We start from the raw sequence: 20,668 nt of genomic DNA, 5'->3' as shown, positions 1-20,668 counted from the left end.
GAGATTGAGACCATGGCTAACACGGTGAAACCCCGTCTCTACTAAAAATACAAAAAATTAGCTGGGTGTGGTGGCAGGCGCCTGTAGTCCCAGCTACTCGGGAGGCTGAGGCAGGAGAATGGTGTGAACATGGAAGACAGAGCTTGCAGTGAGCTGAGATCGCGCCACTGCACTCCAGCCTGGGTGACAGAGCGAGACTCCGTCTCAAAAATAAAATAAAATTAAATTAAAAATAAATAAATAAAGCTAATGCTTATTCTACAACTGACTTGCTGCCTTTCAAGTGAGTTCCTGGGTCTCAGGTTCCTCACTTGTGGAAGGCAGAATAACAGTTCCTTCCTTGTACATCTCATAGGGACGTCGTGTATATCACACAGAATAATGTCTGTGCAGCCCTCTGAAATCATTATGCAGTCCCCATCCTTAAGAAACCTGCTTTGAGGTCAGGGATACATGATAAAGAAATGTAAAATGACCAGAGAAGACCCCTGGGTGGTCTGTGTTCAAGTACCAACTGTTTGGTGGTTGACTTCAAATGCCATTGGAAAGAGAAGCTAAAAATGGAACTGTTTGGTAAAAGTATGGATTTTTCAAAATATTTAGACATTTCGTGTTTTATAGCAACTCCGTATCTGCCATCCACATGTGTTGAAATTGATGCGATGAACATTCTTCACCATGTATCCTGAGGAAGGCCCGTTCCATTAGGATTCCCCCAAAGGCAGTCTAGCTGCTTGGGCTTCAGCGTGGCATACAGAATATGGAGGGAACTTTGGGGAGGGGCCCCTACCAGTACCCCAATGTATACCTCAGTGCCATGCTAAGGGATTCACCTAACTCCTTGGGAAAGGCTATTTCCTACCTTTGATTAACTATGTACCTTTAAATTTTAGAGTAGGTCTTGGATCTATGCACCTGTATGAGTATGGTGATTATCTAGCTTTTAATCTGATTCCACCTGCCACAGGCAAGTGAAAATGGAGCTTAAGGTACCTGGGGAAAATGTGTGAGTTATGATGGTTGCTTTCTAAATATAAAGGGAAATGTTCCTTATACCAAATTTCATATTCCAGAGAATATGCAGACATTATACATTAATTTAATAAGATCACAATCCCAGAAAAGAGATAATGTGACTTACTAGCTCTTTAAAAGGTTTGGTGACTTGTGTAAACCATTGCACTCATTGTGGATCCCACCATCCATGGTTCACAGCCCAAAGGGAATGTAGTTTGACTACGTCATGGTTTACATTTTCAGTTTGTGAAGAATAAATGATTGAGACTGAGTCCCAGCTGGTCTCCAGGATATACATATTTCCGTGGAAAACTGAAAGAGCACAGAAACCAAATGTAGAGATAGCAGACAATTTTAGCTGCGTAGTTCAGTTTCCATCAGGCCTGTTTTGGTCTATTATAGACCTGACCATGAGAACAAAAGCATCTTCTCTCACCAGACTAACAGCTGTTTCTCTCTTCTAGTGTTCTGTTTCCTGTGGTGGTGGAGTGCGGATTCGCAGTGTCACATGTGCCAAGAACCATGACGAACCTTGCGATGTGACAAGGAAACCCAACAGCCGGGCTCTGTGTGGCCTCCAGCAATGCCCGTCTAGCCGGAGAGGTCTGAAACCCAACAAAGGCACTATTTCCAATGGAAAAAACCCACCAACACCTGAGCAGGACCCCGCAAAGCCCGTCCCTCTACCTACATCCAGGCCCAGAATGCTGACCACACCCATAGGGCCTGAGTCTATGAGCACAAGCCCTGCAGCAATCAGCAGCCCTCGTCCTACCACAGCCTCCAAAGGAGACATGGGTGGGAAACAGTGGCAAGATAGCTCAACCCAACCTGAGCTGAGCTCTCGCTATCTCATTTCCACTGGAAGCACTTCTCAGCCCATCCTCACTTCCCGATCCGTGAGCATTCAGCCAAGTGAGGAAAATGTTTCCAGTTCAGATGCTGGTCCTACCTGGGAGGGAGGCCTTGTAGCTACAACAAGTGGTTCTGACTTGTCATCTTCCCGCAACCCTATGACTTGGCCTGTGACTCCATTTTACAATACCTTGACCAAAGGTCCAGAAATGGAGATTCACAGTGGCTCAGGGGAAGACAGGGAACAGCCTGAGGGCAAAGATGAAAGCAACCCTGTAATATGGACCAAGATCAGAGTACCTGGAAATGACGCTCCAGTGGAAAGTACAGAAATGCCACTTGCACCTCCACTGACACCGGATCTCAGTGGGGAGTCCCCGTGGCCAACCTTCAGCACAGTGATAGAAGGACTGCTCCCCAGCCAAAGGCCCAGTACTCCCAAAACTGACACACCCAGAGTTGAGGGGATGGTTACTGAAAAGCCAGCTGACACTCTACTCCCTCTGGGAAGAGACCACCAGCCAGAACCCTCAGGAAAGACAGCAAACCATAGCCATCTGAAACTTCCAAACGACATGAATCAAACAGAAAGTACTGAACCAGTCCTGACTGAGGAGGATGCAACAAGTCTGATTGCCGAGGGCTTTTTGCTGAATGCCTCCAATTACAAGCAGCTCACAAACGACCACGGCTCTGCACACTGGATTGTCGGAAACTGGAGCGAGGTAAGACATTTCCTATCCAAGGCCTGGTGTTAATGGAAAAAAGCTAGGAGTGTTAAATTCATATGAAAATTTCAAAATGAACTTGCATTAAAATATATTCTGTGAAAACAAAAGGAATCAGTCAGACCATGCCCTCACCTCCCTCCTTACCCCCCTAACTCTCCAAATGGAAAAAATAAAATTATATAAATTATATAACTTGTAAAGTTTTATAGATATATTGTCTAGCTTTTAATCTGGTTCTACCTGCCACAACCAAATGAGAGTTCCTGCCTTGTACATTTCATAGGGATATTGTGTATATCACACAGAATAATGTCTGTGCAGCCCTTTGAAATCATTATGCAGTCCCCATCTTTAAGAAACCTGTTTTGAGGTCAGGGATACAAGACAGAGAAACGTAAACTGAACGGTGAAGACCCCTGGGTGGTCTATGTTCAAGTGCCAGCTGTTTGGTGGTTGACTTAAAATGTCATTGCAAAGGGAAGCTAAAAATTTATATATAGGGAAGGAGAACAAATGCAGTGAGATATACTGAAACGTACCCTGAACTAAGCCAGGAAGCCTGGGCAGTCGGCTGTGTAATCACGGCAAATTCATCTATCTTTCTGAGCCTTTTTTTTTTTTTTTTTTTTTTTTTTTTTTGCCTACAGAATGATAAGGCAAGTGTAGATTATCTCTAATGTTCCTTCCAGCTATAAACTGCAATGATCCTATGATGAAGGACGACTGAAAAGGCCTGAGTTCACATTTCAATAAAAAATATAGTTTTGAGACGTGGTTTAAAATTGTGAAGTAATCACAGATAGAATGGAAACCTAAGACAAAACTTGTTAAAACAATTGTATAGCTCACCATATCAGTGATTTTTTTTTCTTTTCTTTTTGGTTTGTTTGAGTGCTTGCTTTTAAAAAATTCATTTTGGCTTATTGAAAGAATTGTAATATAGAGAAAGAAGAAAATAAGCATGATGACATCATGCTAGCCCCTATTTTCATGCTCCAGAAATTTGGCTAGATATTTGTCTTTCCATTTCTAGAACTAATTACATCCTTTGAAACATCAAAATCATGTCTCACCTATTTGAAATCTGAATATGCAGTATACAAACTTGTCAATATAATGTAACAATGCAAAAGAGGACTTTGAGGCAAAGTAATCACATGTTCAAATCATTCAGCATTTTTATGACATTTCATGACTCATCTCCCCAGCTAAAGGGAAGTAAACTATTAGCAGCTAATATAAAAATAGCAATTTTAAGTATAACAATTTATAAAACACGTAATTTACAAACCATTTTCACAGGTAGTCTCTTATTTTTCCCTTTTGATGGTCCTGATGAGTAGGTAAGTGTCTCACTGATACCAATTTACAAATAGAAAAAGAGATTTGTAACAGTTAACTGATTTCTCCAAAGACACAGTTGGATGACGAACCTTCTATCTCTTCCCACTCTGATCTGCTATCTCTCTAGTGGATTTTAGCACCAACTGACAACTATACAAAATTCTTTTATATAAATTAATCAACATCATTGGTCATGGAATTGACTAGAAGCAATAAATAGGTAAACTCAAACCATCTCCAAAATTTCTTGCATTAAATAACATAATTGTTTGCATTTGAGCTATGTTTTCACTTTGATTTATGTTTGATTTCTAAAATGAGTTATCACATTTTCTGTCATCTTATCATCTCCATTTAGAGGTAAAGAATTCTGATTCAGAGATAGAGAAGATTTTCATGCTTACAGTAAGCCAATTTGTTGAAGGAAGGAGATGAATGGGTCTCATGACTCCTGACATTTCAGTCCTGTTTCTTTCCTAATCAGTTTCTTTCCTAAACATGCATCAGGCTTTATAAGCATGATTTTATGCTAATGAGCATAAATTCTCTCATTTAATCCTTACCACGGTCCCAGGAGATTGGTAGTATTTTCCCTATTTCAGAGGCAAGGAAACTAAGCTGAGAGAATTTAAGTGGCTAGCCAGAATTGTACAAACCTGTGAGCTACGGGGATTTGAACTCAGACAGATGGACTTCAGAACCCATGACCCCTGGCTCTGCAAATCAGAAAATATTACCATCCTCTGTGTCTTTGATTTTATTTGTTTCTTCTTTGGTCATATTACATATGAAAATAATGCCAGTTATGTGGTGGCCTTGGGTAGACAAATGAGAAAATCACATAGTTCACAAGAAAGTTCTTTAAAATAACGTTGAGGCCACTCATGGTTACTTGAGTTCACAGGGGCGAATTGTCCCTCTATTACCACAGTGGGTCCAGGCTACTTGTTTTGAAACAAAATGGATCTGTTTAGGTGTTTTTGAAGTGATAGCGTTCGGATTCCCCCAAAGGCAGTCCAGCTACTTGTGCTTCAGCATGCCCTGCAGAATGCGGAGGGAACACTGAGGAGAGGCACCTGCCAGCACCTGTCAAACAGTACTCTCAAGATATATATTTTCTTCCTAAATCATGGTATCCCTAAAGGGCAGATAAGCAGGACTACTGTCTTCCTTCAGTCGACGCGGTTTAGACAGTGTGTGACTTCTGTGGACTGAAAAACAAAGAAAACAAGTTGTAGAAGTGGAGGCAACTAATTAATTTGTATTTTGATATTTAGTTAATGGCAGTAAGGTCTGAAAGCACTTACAATTAATGACACTGTGGGCCATGAGAATAAAACAGCCTAGGTCAAACAGAATAGGAAAGAGTAGACGATAAAAGGCATACGTGTAGGATTGATATCAGAACCATTAAAATACAAATGACATGTGTGCGTATGCATATGTAATTAGAAATCACACTTGCCTACACTCGCACACATTAGGAGGGCTAGGCTTCTGTAACAAATAAAACCCAACAAGTAATGGCTCACCAGAAGAGATGTTGACTTCTCAGTCATGTGGCAATACAAGGTGATTCCAGTCTGCAGTGCTGATGGTAGAGGATGGTGCAGTCATTGGGGAACCCAGGCTGACAATGGCTCTACCACCTTCCCATCATCAAATTTGCCCCGGGGTCACCATCCCAGTCAATCAGAAAGGGAAAAGAGCATAGAGGCACTCCTGCAGGAGGTTGTATGCCCCAAGCCTTGAAGTGCGACAAATCACTTCTGCCTACATTCCGTTGTCTAGAACTAGGTCACATGATCAAACCAAACTCAAGGAAGCTGGGAAATGCAACCCAATTATGTGCCCAGAAGAAGTAAAAGGATCATGGCAAATACCTAGCACTCTCTGTCGCTGACTGTAGGGAGCCTATTCCGAAGCAATGAGGATTTTGACCTGTTGGGAGGTTATTCCAATAGTCCAGATGAGGCATGAGAACTATAAGAAGAATGTTCAGGATGAAGAGGGGAAAATATATCTGATATATATTTGAACTTAAAATCAGGGTTTGTAAATAATTGGATATGGGGAAGGAAGAAGAGAGAGGAGAAGAGAAGGAGTCTGTCACTGACTCATTGACTTTTTTTTGAGACAGGGTCTCACTCTGTCACCCAGGTTGGAGTGCAGTGGTTTGATGATAGCTCATCGCAGTCCTGAACTCCTTGGCTCAAGCAATCTTCCCACCTAAGTCTTCTGAGTAGATAGGAACAGGTGCCAACCACTGCACCCAGATAATTTTTTTATTATTTTTTGCAGAGATGGGAATCTTGTTATGTTGACCAGGCAAGTCTGGAACTCCTGGCCTCAAGCAAAATTCTGCCTCAGCCTCCCGAAGTGCTGAGATTATTGGCATGAACCACTATTCAATTTGGGTTTTTGGCTATTCCATTTGAATTGACTGTCATTGGCTATTCAATCTGAATCAACTATTTAATTTGAATTTTTGTTTGCTGGATGGTGCTCCTATGAACTGAAATTGTCTCTAAAAACAAAATGGTTGTATGATGATCCAGATATTAGTTTATTTCCCATCCTCTTATCTTTTCATTCATCACCAAAACCCAGAGCAGCTGTGGAATTATGGAATTTAAGTGTGTTTTAATTATTTTGTCTTGAGAATATTTAATACATGTTAATTAATTGATAAATGTTAATTGATTTAAAGAGACATTACTATATCCATGCAAACTAAGCCAAAATAAAGTATACATCAACTATGATTACTGTTTGAGCTCAAAGGTTAATTAACACGTTTTGATTATAGTAAATCAAAATACAAAGAATTAATTCTATCTCAAACGTCAGTATCTGACTTTGAGAGAAATAAACTATTATTGAATACATTATAGCTCACAAAAAAAAAAAAAAACAAAAAAAAACCTGGCAACAGCAGTGGAACCATTAACAGCTATTAATTCCTGGCAGTTTGGCTGGAAAAAGAATATTGGCTCAGATTCTAGAGTTTTCAAAGCTGTAAGGACTATTACTAGAATAGAGCTCCACATTCGGCAGGAGTCCCCCCTTGTGACAGGGCCTGGTGCCTGCTCCCTTTGTGCATGTTTTGAGAGAAAATGTTTAATAAATAGAACTGAAGGCCAGCACAGTAGCTCACACCTGTAATCCCAGCACTCTGGGAGGCTGAGGTGGGTGGATCAGTTGAGGTCAGGAGTTCGAGACGAGCCTGGGCAGCATGGCGAAACCCTGTTTCTACAAAAAATATAAAAATTAGTCAGGCGTGGTGGCATATGCCTGTAGTTCCAGCTACTCAGGAGCCTGAGGCATGAGAAACACTTGAATCCGGGAGGCAGAGGTTGCAGTAAGCCAAATTCGAGCCACTGCACTCCAGGCTGGGTGATAGAGTGACACCCTGTCTCAAAAAATAATAATAATAAATAACTGTCAGAGATGTCATGGTTCAGAATGAAAAGTCTGAGTTTTGAGTTCCTCACTGTCCTTGATTTTTATTTCTGCCTATTCCTGAAGCTATTTCTTTGGGGTTGCCTCTCTCCATAATGAGTCACTTATCTCCCATTCACCACATCTTAGAGCCCGTAGAATCACCATTTATATCAATTTTCCTCTGTCCTACAGAAAAAGACATTGTAATCGTTTTTCAAGTCAGTGTCACCTCATCATTCCTGTCCTCTCTTCTTTATGTCCGTTGTTAGTCTAAGGCCGAGTGGTTTCTAATCTGATGGTAGGAGGAATTTACAGATGAAGGAAGATGCTTTTGTTTGTTACAACAATGTGGGGAAGGGGCTGCAACTAGCATTCAATGTCTGAGAGGCATGAATGATAAAAGTTTCGTGACATTCAGCAAAGTCCCTTATAAGGAAGAATTGTTGGGTCCCAAATGCCAATGGTGCCCAACAGATGAGAGTGAAGGACCTCAGTTACTACTCCTGCTTAGAACACCTGCCCTTGCCTCCTTGCTGGTCTACACACCTCCAGCCTCTCCCTTCTCCTATCTTTTCCACACACCGTTGCACAAGACATGAGTCTGCCAAATTCATCCTCCAAAAAGCTATTCTAATCATTCCAAACTCCTGCTCATAAGTCTTTGATATCTCCTCATTTCATACTTGTTCAGATAAAATCTACTGTAACCCAATATCCAACAGCCTTCCCAGGCTTACATAATCAAGCTTTCAAAACGTACTGGCTCCTACTTTTCTTCATCCATGCTAAGCTTCAACAGCTCAGTTGCCTTAAACCTCCTGCCTCTCCCAGTCTGGGGTCTCTGTTCATGCTGGTTCCTCTCCCTGGAACTTCCTTCCCCTTTTCATCTGCCGTTCTAAATCCTACCTGTTCAGGATCAAGCTTTGAGCCTGATCTTACACAAAGCTTTTCCTGATCCCTAAAACAGGAAGTGATTTATAAAGTTCCTTGGGTGTGATCTGAAATCGCTCTTGCAAAGTCCTCCTGCCTTCTGGCCTATGGGAGTCTGTCCACAGCCCCATTGGACACAGCACATTCCTTTAATTGTGTTTTCAAATACTAAGTAATTGATATAAAAGCTGAGCTAACACTATAAGTAGGTATAAACCTTGAAGCCAGACTTTCTGGGGTTTAGTCCTGACTCAGTAAATTACCAGCTGTACATCCTCACTCTACCTCATTTCCCTCATCTATGAAATGAGGATGATGATAATGCCCAACTCATATGACTTAGGAGATAAAAGGAATAACTCTGTGTAAGGTACTCAGAAGAATGTCGGGCACATAGGAAGTACTCAGTGTTTGCTCTGATCCATATTTACAAAACAGTGAACTTCAGTGATATGCAGCGTGCATGGGTATGGCTCTTATTTTGATAGGGACTCACCTGTCATTGAATTGCCTCATCATTCAGTCAGATCCCTTGGGCCAGTCAGTTAACTGTAAACTGTGGTCGTATAGAATGGAAGTGACAGCACAATTTTCCACAGCATTTCAGAGCAGTGTTCATATGGTGCTGATGTGACCCCGAGCATCATTTCCAGTTCTGAACACCTGGACACTGACCCTTGACTTGGTTAGTCAGTCACCACAGGGTCACTGGGTGTAATGAGCCCTCATCCTCCAGCAGGCCAGCCCAGGTTTACTTTCATAGCAGAGGCAGGGGTCCAAGAGCAAGAATGGAAAGCACCAACTCTTGAGAACTGGAACAGCATCATCCACTGCATTCTGTTGGCCAAAGCAAGTCAAAAGAACAGCCCTGATTCAAGAGCTGGAGAAATAAATTCCACCTCTGGATGAGAGAAGCTACAAAGTCCCCTTGCAAAGAGCATGGGTTTAAGGAAGTATGAATGACGTAGGCCATTAGTGCAATCAATCTATAGCACTTCAGCTGTTATCTCTATTACCTAGATACATAATATGATACAAAGGAGAAAGTGCTAGGAACTTAACAAAAGAAATCAAATCCTAAAGAATTTTAAGGAGGAGAATATATTACCTCTATAAATGACCCACTTGGAAAAGATGATGATGTAGTAGAAAATAATTTCTACTTTTCTCTTTCTGTGATCTACAGATTATCTACCTAAGAACTCTATTATGTTATATATGTGTTATAACACAAGAACGTGCACAAAATGAAACATAAAATTATATGGAGAGTGAAGGCCGGGCATGGTGGTTCATGCCTGTAATCCCAGCACTTTGGGAGGCCAAGGAGGGCAGATCACCTGAGGTCAGGGGTTTGAGACCAGCCTGGTAAATATGGTGAAACCCTGTCTCTGCTAAAAAATACAAAAGTTACCCAGGTGTGGTGGCACGCACCTGTAATTCCAGCTACTCGAGAGGCTGCGGCAGGAGAATTACTTGAACCTGGGAGGCAGAGGTTGCAGTGAGCCAAGAACATGCCACCGCACTCCAACCTGGGCTACAGGGCAAGACTACATCTCAAAAAAAAAAAAAAAATTATATGGAGAGTGAAGATACAGCAAGAGAAACATAAGTCTGGTCTTTATTTACAGCCTATCAAACCTTAAGCATGTCATAGATGGAACCTCCACCCTGTCTTTTTTTAGTTCAGCACTGTGTTTTGCTCATCCAGAAACAGCGCCTTTTAATGAGGATGAGCAGCGGAGAGGGGATGCAAGAAAAATCAGTTACAGGAAAGAATCAGGTACATAAAAGGGAACAAATTACGTGGTGGACATTTGCATCGTTTTCAAAGTGACCCCCTGCTAAACCTGAGATATTTAAGAATTATAAACAAACAAAAACACTTTGAGGGGAACGAGCTGTATGTGTGGCAAAAGGCGACTGAATTCTTCACCACCAGTGGATCAAGGGATGAAAAGCATCATGCTATAACATCTTTCTAACTCCAAGTGTGATCTGAGGACCAACAACATCGGCAGCACCTGGGAGCTTGCTAAAAGGCACAATCGCCTCCCCTCCCCAGATCTACTGAATCAGAATCTGCATTTAGCAAGGTCCCCAGGTGATTCATATGGTCCCTAAGGTTTGAGGAGCACTACTGTAACAAATATTGTTCTGAGTTTTAGAGACAGAAAACCCTTTGGGCTGGTCAGTTCTGAAAGCCTGTCTGTTCATCTACACCATAATGATACCAGTCTACAATGCAGGTTTGTCATGGAGGGAAATAGGTGAGATAGTATCCTTCAGTGTTAGAGAGGAGAGGCAAGGGGCAGACACCTAGACCTGACATCCACTGTGAACAGCATTGGTAGGAAATGTGGCAGCTTCTCTGCAGCCCCCTGGGCAATCATGCCAGGATAATTAATTTTTTTTTTTTCTTTTGAGACAGGATCTCACCCTGGCACCCAGGCTGGAGTACAGTGGTGCAATCATAGCTCACTGCAGCCTCAAATTCCCAGGTTCAAGCAGTCCTCGCCACCCAGCCTCCTAAGTAGCTAGGAATGCAAGTACACAACACCACACCTGGCTAATTTTTAAATTTCTTTAGAGATGGGTTCTCCCTATGTTGCCCAGGTGATCTGAAACTCCTGGGCTCAAAGGATCCTCCTGCCTCAGCCTCCCAAAGACTGAGGCATGAGCCACTGCACCTGGCCTGCCAGGATAAGTTTTAAAGGGAAGCAAATTTCCATTTGCATTGAATTTTTCTTCCACATACAAATCAGGGTTTCTCAACCGTGGTTGGTTGTTAAAATCAGCTGGGGAGTTATTTTTAATACTGAGCATCCCTGGGTCCTACCCCAAGAGATTCAGATTAATTTGTGTGGGTGGGGTGTCCCAAGTGTTGGTAATTTTTAAAAAGCTCTTTGGGCAGTGTTAGTGAGCAGCCGGGACTGAGAACTCACTCCAGGATCCCAGCGATGGGGCATGTGTGGGAAGGTGACACTCAGCCTCTGTCATCTCTCTCCTTCCCTGCCACAGTGCTCCACCACATGTGGTCTGGGGGCCTACTGGAGAAGGGTGGAGTGCAGCACCCAGATGGATTCCGACTGCGCGGCCATCCAGAGACCTGACCCCGCAAAGCGATGCCACCTCCGTCCCTGTGCTGGCTGGAAAGTGGGAAACTGGAGCAAGGTAACTTATCAGGCTTGGCAGAGTCTTGGAGGTAGAGAAGGTGGGGATGGGTTGGGGAGGGAATCTTACATAAGCACTTGCCAAAGTCAGTTTTTTTTCTACCTTTCTGTTTCCCTTTTGCGTCTTATAAAATCAGGGATGAGTAAATCATGGGCATTACCATAGGCCTACTTCAAGTTACACAAAAGTCTTAGAAGTACAGTTTTTATTAACCCACATGTGGTAACCCACCTGTCCTTTCTCTTATAAGGTAAACCAGAAAAGTTAAGTTTGGGTTATCAATTGCTTCTCCAGCATGCAATGCTATTTCTATATTACTTCAATTTAGCATTTTAATGAATAATCCTATATTATCACATATATAATTAAATCATGAATCACCTGTGCTTTACAAAGCAAATACACAGTTTAATCTTCCAGACCCAAAATGAAAAGAAAGCTGAGATATAAAGAATAATTGATCTTTAAAAGCGTACTCCCTGCACTGATCTTATTTATTTTTATTTTTATTTTTTTGAGACAGATTCTCGCTCTGTCACCCAGGCTGAAATGCAGTGGCATGATCTTGGCTCACTGCAACCTCTGCCTCCCGGCGTGATCTGGGCTCACTGCAACCTCTGCCTCCCGGGTTCAAGCGATTCTCATGCCTTAGCCTCCTGAATAGCTGGGATTACAGGCACCCACCACCAGGCCAGGCTGATTTTTGTATTTTTAGCAGAGATGGGGTTTCACCATGTTGGCCAGGCTGGTCTCCAACTCCTGACCTCAAGTGATCCACCTGCCTTGGCCTCCCAAAGTGCTGAGATCGCAGGTGTGAGCCACCACACCCAACCATACTGATCTTTTTAAAGTGCAATTTTACCATCTTTGCTAATCTTACTGTGATTACTAATTTTGCTGTGCTGTCTGCATAGTTCCTTGTGAAAAGAATGTATCAGGTTTTCAGATTAGTTAGCCTTGGTACTTTGAGACACTAAGTAGGCCTGATCTGCTTGTCATGGCTGGACTAGGGCTTAGCCAGCCCTTGGGGGATAATTCAGGGCTATGAGACACTGGTCAGCGGCGAGATTGAAGGCCAGTTGGCAGATAGGGAGTACAGAGGTGTGAACTGTGCATATACCTGTTTGCCATACATGCTCAACCCTAGGAAGCCTGGTTGACCCCTGTCTTCTCTCCAGGGAGATGGTTCCTCTTGATAGCTGAGACACAGGAGAAAGGAAAAGAAAGAACTATCCAAGAGGTTTAGGGAAGATGATGTCACCTCTAGACATTTGTTTCTTCATCTAGTGAAGAGCTCATGTCCCCAGACAAATAGGACCTAGAGGTGTTGCACTGGGCATTTCTGTCTCTGGTTCTCCTGGCTGACTTGACATCAGACAGGAACATGGGATGCTCCTGTCTGATGGTTGGTCTTTAGGACCCTTTCCCAAAGCAAGGCTCTGGTCTTTGGAAGAGAGGGGCTGTGAGGCTACTCCTTGAGAAAATTACCACCTTCTTTCTCCTTCTATATCATTTTTCTTTCAAGAATCAATACTGGTCTTTTTTATTTCTCTTCCAACTCATAACAAACTCAGGATCCAACAAGGACTGAAAGTTTGGCTACAACTTCTCTTCCATATCCAGAGAAATCTCAAGAAATATCTCATATACCTGAGCTTGCCGAATGTTGACCAAGTCCTAAAGTTCCACTTTCCTCTCACTGGGAATAATCATTTTGTTGGAAATTACATGGCTCATGAAAAGGACAGATGTGTGAAATAGCTTGCGTTTTGAAAAGGTCAGCTCCAGCCTGAGGGACTCTAGCCAGTGCAAACTCTGGATGAGAGATCAGCAAGCTCATCTCTGGGGTCTGGCCTCCTAAGGAAAGCCTGGCTTGACTCATTGCCTGGACCATAGGGTCTCTCTCATGCCTCTCTCTCTCTCTCATGGCCTATAGGGTTGCGGATATATTGATGAATCTCTGTAGTGCCCTGAGTGGTTTTGTAGGAGTTATTTCCAACACATCATCAAATTCAGCTAGAATGAGGTAACTGCTATATCTAAAATCTAATCCTCAAAATTACTCTATTCCTACCAGTAAAGAAAGTGTCTCTTTTGTTAGATAATAGATAAACCTTATATCAAAGATACTATTTAACTACTGATTGTCAGTTGCCCTGATTTTTGTTTTTTCTGACTACTATTAAGGGTATTGCATACATCAGCAGTCCCTAACCTTTTTGGCGATAGAGACCAGTTTTGTGATCTCTACAGAATTCTTTTCCATGGACTGGGGAAATGGTTTTGGGATGATTCAAGCATGTTATATTTATTGTGTACTTTATTTCTGTTATTATTACACTGCAATATATAATGAAATAATTACACAAGTCACCGTAATGTTGAGTCAGTGGGAGCCCTGAGCTTGTTTTTCTGCAACTAGACAGTCCCATCTAGGGGTGATGGGAGACAGTGACAGATCATCAGGCATTAGATTTTCATAATGAGTGTGCAGCCTAGATCACTTGCATGCACAGTTCACAATAGGGTTTGCATTTCTATAAGAATCTAATACTGCTGCTGATCTGACAGGAGGTCGAGTTCAGGCAGTAATGTGAGAGATAGGGAGCAGCTGTAAATACAGATAAAGTTTTGCTTGCTCACCTGATGCTCACCTCCTGCTGTGCAGCCTGATTTCTAACAGGCTGAGATATAACAGACTAGGGATTGGGAACCCCTGGCATACATGGCTTGTCTTTCATAGAGATATTAACTTAAATTTTATGTCAAATCTTGATTATTGTGACCCCTTTTTATAATTAATATTTTTTTCAAGATGGAGTCTCACTTTGTCACCCAAACTGGAGTGCAGTGGCCCAGTCACAGTTCACTCCAGTCTCAACCTCCTGTGCTTAAACAATACTCCTGCCTCAGCCTCAAGTAGCTGGAGACCCCTTTTTCATATGGATGTCTGAAGTCCACATCATGTGCTAGGAAAGATTTGAAGGCCTTCCCTCTCAGCTTCATTAATTCTGATAGGCCTTTTATGCTCTCTTTGTGACAGACCTCCAAAATCTAGAGCAGGAAAGAGGATCCCTGGTTTTGCCTTTAAATATCCAGAGAGTTTAGATTCTGCCAAATTGATCATTTGCCTTTTCACAGATATTTTCTCAGAAAGAAAAATTCTAATTTTACCTGGAATTTTCTGCATTATTCCAGCAATCTCTCCTCCAGATCCAGAAACACTTTAATTCTCGTAGGATGACAGGGTATGTTGCAGCCTCACCTGAACCCACAGGTATCATACCTGAGGCATCCAGGTTACTCACCAAGAACTTCTACCACTGTGATTGCGGTCTGGATTGCAATTGTTTTACTGGCTTATTTCTCTAATACCATACTTCTTGATGAAGCCTGATAGAACTGCTCTGAACATTTTCTCATATACATGTGTCAAGTTTATGACTATAGTAAAGGTCATGTTGCAGTCCGAAGGGAGTGGGTGGATGAGCAGAAAGAACACTCGGAGGCCGTAGGCTGGTGAAAGATTATTTTATTCAGCACCAACTCTCCTCAGCAGCTTTCTCACACTGCCCGCCCCGTCTCGGCTGCTTAGTCTGGCTCCCACATACAGCTGCACGGCTGACTCTCCCTTGCTTTCAGGGTCAGCAACTTAACTCTTTCTTTCTCTCTGGGCATGAGCAAGTCAAGCTGTGTCCTGGCTCCCCTCTGTCCATCTTTGCAGATGGACAGCTTTGGCTCTCTCTCTTTCTCTTGGTGCCAGCGTGACCGCACACTGTCAAACAGGGCAGTTATACCTTTTACAGACAACAGTGGCTTAGAGCCAAGTGATGGCCTTCCCATGTGAAGGCTACATGGCTGTGATAACAAGTGGAGTTACACACCTGCACTCTAAACTTGCTGAGTCACACAGGATGTAAACAGCCTACCTCAGCCTCTCCTTCACCAAACCACAGCCATGTTCCTTACAACATGGCAGAGGACCCAGACATTCAGATCTCTACCTTTCCAGTGTCTGGAAGTAGTTTATCACAGTGGCTTGCTTCCTCTTCATGCATTAATCTGTCTGAAACAAAATCAAGGTTGTCATCCTCAGGTTTGTCCCAGAGGCAGTCTTGTAAAAATGCAATTCTGCAGTATTGAATCGCAGAGGGGCTTGACTTGGAATCAGACAGATCTGGGATAATAACCCTACTCTGTCACTAATCAGCACGTGACACTGGCCATTCATCTAACTGCTTAGGAGCTTTAGTTTTCTCACTCCTGAAATGAAGTGGATGATACTGCCTCTACTTACTTTGTAGAATTGTTGTAAGGATCAAAAGAGAAATTGTATGCAATGAACTCTGTACATGACAAAAGACCATTCAAATAAGGCCCTGGACAAACGTCGAGCTCTGGGTAAATGTTAGGGCTGGCTATTGGACATTTACGAATCTCTTGCTTCCTGGACTTGGGGCAGGAGGCCTGTGGACAGGTTAGTGAAGTAAGCCCTGCCAATGGAGAAAGTGACCTGAGAAAGTGTTCACTCCCTAGTACTACACAGTCAGGGTGCTCAACATGTTCCTGAACTCTGGAGGATTTGACCTACCGTGGGTGCTAGTGCTGCCACGTGCCTGACATTGCATGGAAACTTTGGATAAACAATTTTATTTTTACCATAATACAGGACTTTATAATTCCCACTAAAGAAACTAGGGCTTGGAGTATTTAAATCATCAATATATACTTGATCACAAAACTAATATTAAATAGTCTCAATTCTAAGAAACCGTCACCTGGGGGATTATGTCATTTTAACTACAGCTTTTCAGGAAAAAATGAAACACTACACAATTAATATGTACATCAGTTGTAGGACACATGCCAGTTTCAGAACGTTAAAATTTGTATGGGAAAGGCTGGGCGCAGTGGCTCATGCCTGTAATCCCAGCACTTTGGGAGGCCAAGGCAGGTGATCACTTGACCTCAGCAGTTCAAGACCAGCCTGGGCAATATGGCAAAACCCCATCTCCACTGAAAATACAAAAAATTAGCCCGGCTTGGTAGAGCGCATGCCTGTAGTCCCAGCTACTCAGGAGGCTGAGGTGGGTGGATCACTTGAGCCCAAGAAGCAAAGGTTGCAGTGAGCCAAGATTCTGCCACTGCACTCCAGGCTGGGCAACAGAGTGAGATCCCATTTTTAAAAAAAATTCATATGGGAGAAAAAGTGATTCTTCTGATGGAAGAAATGTAGTAAGAGATAAAAATGAGCTTGAAAAATCCTCAGCTGGGGTTGACAGCAAAACCATGCATCATCAGCAGCTTCACACACTTCCTCACTGACATTTTGTCTGCTTCTTCTGAAGTTTTGGGAACTGCTGATTTGACAACCCCTTTATTACTTCTGTTAGAATGAACATTGCCCTTTTCATAGTTGAGTCTAGCAGACTTTGATTTATTTCTGAAATGAATCAGAAATATTTTTACCTTTTATTTGTAATAATCTGTCTTCCCACAGAGGCAACGTTGCCATTTTATTTTAGCGGTAACTTTATCGTCTAAGTTATTTGCTGGAAAGTAACAGGAAGTGACAGCCATTCCTTATGGCCTTGGATTTCATGTATTTGCTAACTAGTCCTTCTGTCTTATTCTAATTCTTGTCTCCAAGTTTATTGAATTTTACAGATTGTCTGTGGCAGTGCTGCATTTTATGGACCTGAATTTTTACAAATGAATAAAATGGGGGAATAGCCTTTGTTTTGCTAAATACAGACAAACCATACTTTCATACACAGCGTGTTCCCAGAAACATTTACTAAAGTCCAGTGTGCAAAAGTCAGAACCTAGGATTGTATGTTATAGGAGAGATTCTATCCTATGAAGGCAAAAATTGAGTAGCAGAAAGGTGGATCATACACTGAGTATCCCTGCATTTATTTTCTGCTGAGACCAGCTCAGTTGGGAAGACCCCAATCCAGCGACGCTAGAGGAATTAAAGACACACACATAGAAATATAGAGGTGTGAAGTGGGAAATCAGGGGTCTCACAGCCTTCAGAGCTGAGAACCCCGAACAGAGATTTACCCACAAATTTATTAACAGCAAGCTAGTCATTAGCATTGTTTCTATACATATTAAATAAATTAAAAGTATCCCTTATGAGAAATGAAGGAATGGGCCGAATTAAAGGAATAGGTTGGGCTAGTTAACTGCAGCAGGAGCATGTCCTTAAGGCACAGATCGTTCATGGTGTTGTTTGTGGCTTAAGAATGCCTTTAAGCGGTTTTCTGCCCTGGGCAGGCCAAGTGTTCCTTGCCCTCATTCCCGTAAACCCACAACCTTCTAGCATGGGCGTCATGGCCGTCATGAACATGTCGCAGTGCTGCAGAGATTTTGTTTATGGCCAGTCTTGGGGCCAGTTTATGGCCAGATTTTGGGGGGCTTGTTCCCAACAGTTTTCCTCTTGATACAATTTTTTTCTGTGTCTAAACCATCACCTGTCTTGATATCCCTGAGCATTTCAGATTGAGAGATTCTCAAGAAGAAATGGTTAGAGAAGTGCCAATTAAATGGAAGCCTTTAGGAAAATATAAGAAACGACCCCAAGACCACCAATGTCCAGACCACAAGGCTCTCCATGATGGCCTCTGCCCATCTTCTCTGTCTACCCCTATCCCCTTAGCATTCTGGCCAACTTACTGTTCCTAGTCAAGCCGTGTGGGTTCACAGCCTCTGTGCGTGCCATTGCCTCCACTTCAAATGTCCCCCACACTATTTTGCCAGTCACGTGAGCATTTACTCATTAAGATTCAGCTCAAGCTTTGACTCCTTTATTTAAGCTTTTCTTGACTTCTTCAGGTGAAGTTGACTGTGTCCTCCTTTGTGTCCTCACTAGATTGTAGATAACTATGGCTTGTAATCTTTATTTCTTCTATTCATTTATGTGACTTCCCCTGCCCCAGCTAGATTGCAAACTACTTAGGGTAGAGGTACAGAGCTTGGAACATAGTAAGTGCTCAATGAGGGGAAAGTGGGATGGGGAGAGGGATAGGCAGACCCATGAATTTTGATGCTGTTCTGCTTAGAATTTTTGGAATAAATTTTTTTTAACTTTTATTTTAAGTTTGGGGTACAAGTGCAGGTTTGCTACATAGGTAAACTTGTGTCATGGGGGTTTCTTGTACAGATTATTTCATCACCCAGGTATTAAGCCTAGTGCCCATTAGTTATTTTTCCTGATCCTCTCCCTCCTCCTACATTCCACCCTCCATTAGTCCCCAGTGTGTGTTGTTCCCCTCCATGTGTCCATGTGTTCTTATCATTTAGCTCCCACTTATAAGTGAGAACACGTGGTATTTGGTTTTCTGTTCCTGTGTTAGTTTGCTAAGGATAATGGCCTCTAGCTCTATCCATGTTCCTGCAAAGGACATGATCTCATTCTTTTTTATGGCTTTGTAGTATTCCATTGTGTATATTACCACATTTTCTTTAACCAGTTTATCATTGATGGGCATTTAGGTTGATTCCATGTCTTTGCTGTTGTAGATAGTGCTACAGTGAACATATGTGTACATGTGTCTTTATAACAGAATAATGTATATTCCCAGTAATGGAATTGCTGGGTCAAATAGTATTTCTGTCTTTAGGTCTTGAGGAATCACCAACACCATCTTTCACAATGGCTGAATTAATATACTCTATTACCAACAGTATATAAGCATTCCTTTTTCTCCACAACCTTGTCAGCATCTGTTATTTTTTTACTTTTTAATAATAGCCACTTTGACAGGTATGAAATGGTATCTCATCGTGGTTTTGATTTGCATTTCTCTAATGATCAGTGATGTTGAGCTATTTTTCATATGACTGTTGACCTCATGTATATCTTTTTTTGAAAAGTGTCTGTTCATGTCCTTTGCCCACTTTTTTATGTGGTTGCTTGTTTTTTGTGTTTTTTTGTTTTTGGGTATAAATTTAAGTGCCTTAGAGATGTTGGATATTAGAGCTTTGTCAGATGCATAGTTTGCAAAAGTTTTCTCCCATTCTGTAGGTTGTGTGTTTACTCTGTTGATAATTTCTTTTGCTGTACAGAAGCTCTTTAGTTTAACAGATCCCATTTGTCAATTTTTGCTTATATTGTAATTGCTTAAGAACAAAGCTGGAGGCATCAGGCTAAGAGACTTCAAAATATACTACAGGGCTACAGTAACCAAAACAGCATGGTACTGGTAAAAAAACGGACACATGGACCAATGGATCAGAATAGAGAACCCAGAAATAAGACCGCACACCTACAACTATCTGATCTTCAAATTATTTTAAGGGTCTTATGAATGTGTTTAGCATAAGGAAAAGGTCAGAAAGGAATTCTTTCCATATCTCAATTTAGTATTTGATGTATAACTTTGAGAGGAAGAAAGTATTCTGAAATCAAAACAGAGCACAAACTCAGTGATCTCATACATTTATGACACTCTAGAATGCTGTGATAGTTTAATCATCTAGTTTATCCTCTTTTGAATACCAATGGAGAAATGGAGGCTTAGAGAAGTACAGTGATTAATCTGCAGTCACATAGCCACCTGATACCAGGGTCATAGATGGATTTGGTCTGTTAGTCCCCCAGTCCTATGTTTGCTAGTTGTGCTATACTTCTCTGAACACTCTGTAGGAGTCCAACCTGGGAAGTGTATTAGGAAGACTTCATAAATCAAAAATAGCACAAGAAAGAAAAGGTTTTGATTTCATTTTACCTCTGCCAGTGGCCCTAGTAAGCTAAGGGTATTTTTCATTCTAACTCAGTTTGCCTTGCAAATCATAGGAGTTAAACAAACTGATATAGTGATGTGGTAACTGGATTCTATCAGACCTGTTTGGTTTCAACAGGGCATTCTCCAGTCTTTCTGTTCTCATTAGCCTGCCTCTTGTCCTCAGTCTGGTTCGCAGACTTTACATTAGGAAAACAGGAATACAAACAGCCCTCCTCTCAGGCAATAAGAAAATGAATATCACAATTGTCATTCAGCACACAAAAGCAAAAGAGCATTAGGACTGGAGTGACTTAATATGCTGTCACTTCCCTCTTGCTAACAGAATCAGAGGCTCTTTTGAAAATGGAATGGAATAATCATAGATTTAGTGAGTGTCTTCCCTTATTACTGACTTCAGCATATTAATAAATTTTATTTCCC

The 20,668-nt window shown here is 41.9% G+C and overlaps 1 protein-coding gene across 2 annotated transcripts in view; it reads left to right on the top strand.

The window, feature by feature from the left end:
* ADAMTS12 (ADAM metallopeptidase with thrombospondin type 1 motif 12) overlaps positions 1-20,668 on the top strand; it is a 366,676-nt gene that overhangs the window by 320,995 nt on the left and 25,013 nt on the right. For both annotated transcript variants that reach the window (XM_025389155.1, XM_025389156.1), the window contains 2 exons: positions 1,482-2,597; positions 11,343-11,495. In XM_025389155.1, the coding sequence (XP_025244940.1) occupies positions 1,482-2,597; positions 11,343-11,495 (1,269 nt within the window). The remainder of the gene's footprint in view (positions 1-1,481; positions 2,598-11,342; positions 11,496-20,668) is intronic.

This window comes from Theropithecus gelada, chromosome 6 (genome assembly GCF_003255815.1).
Source record: "Theropithecus gelada isolate Dixy chromosome 6, Tgel_1.0, whole genome shotgun sequence".
NCBI classification, from domain to species: domain Eukaryota; kingdom Metazoa; phylum Chordata; class Mammalia; order Primates; family Cercopithecidae; genus Theropithecus; species Theropithecus gelada.
Note: the sequence above shows the minus strand (reverse complement) of the source record. Positions and strands in the feature narration are given on the sequence as shown.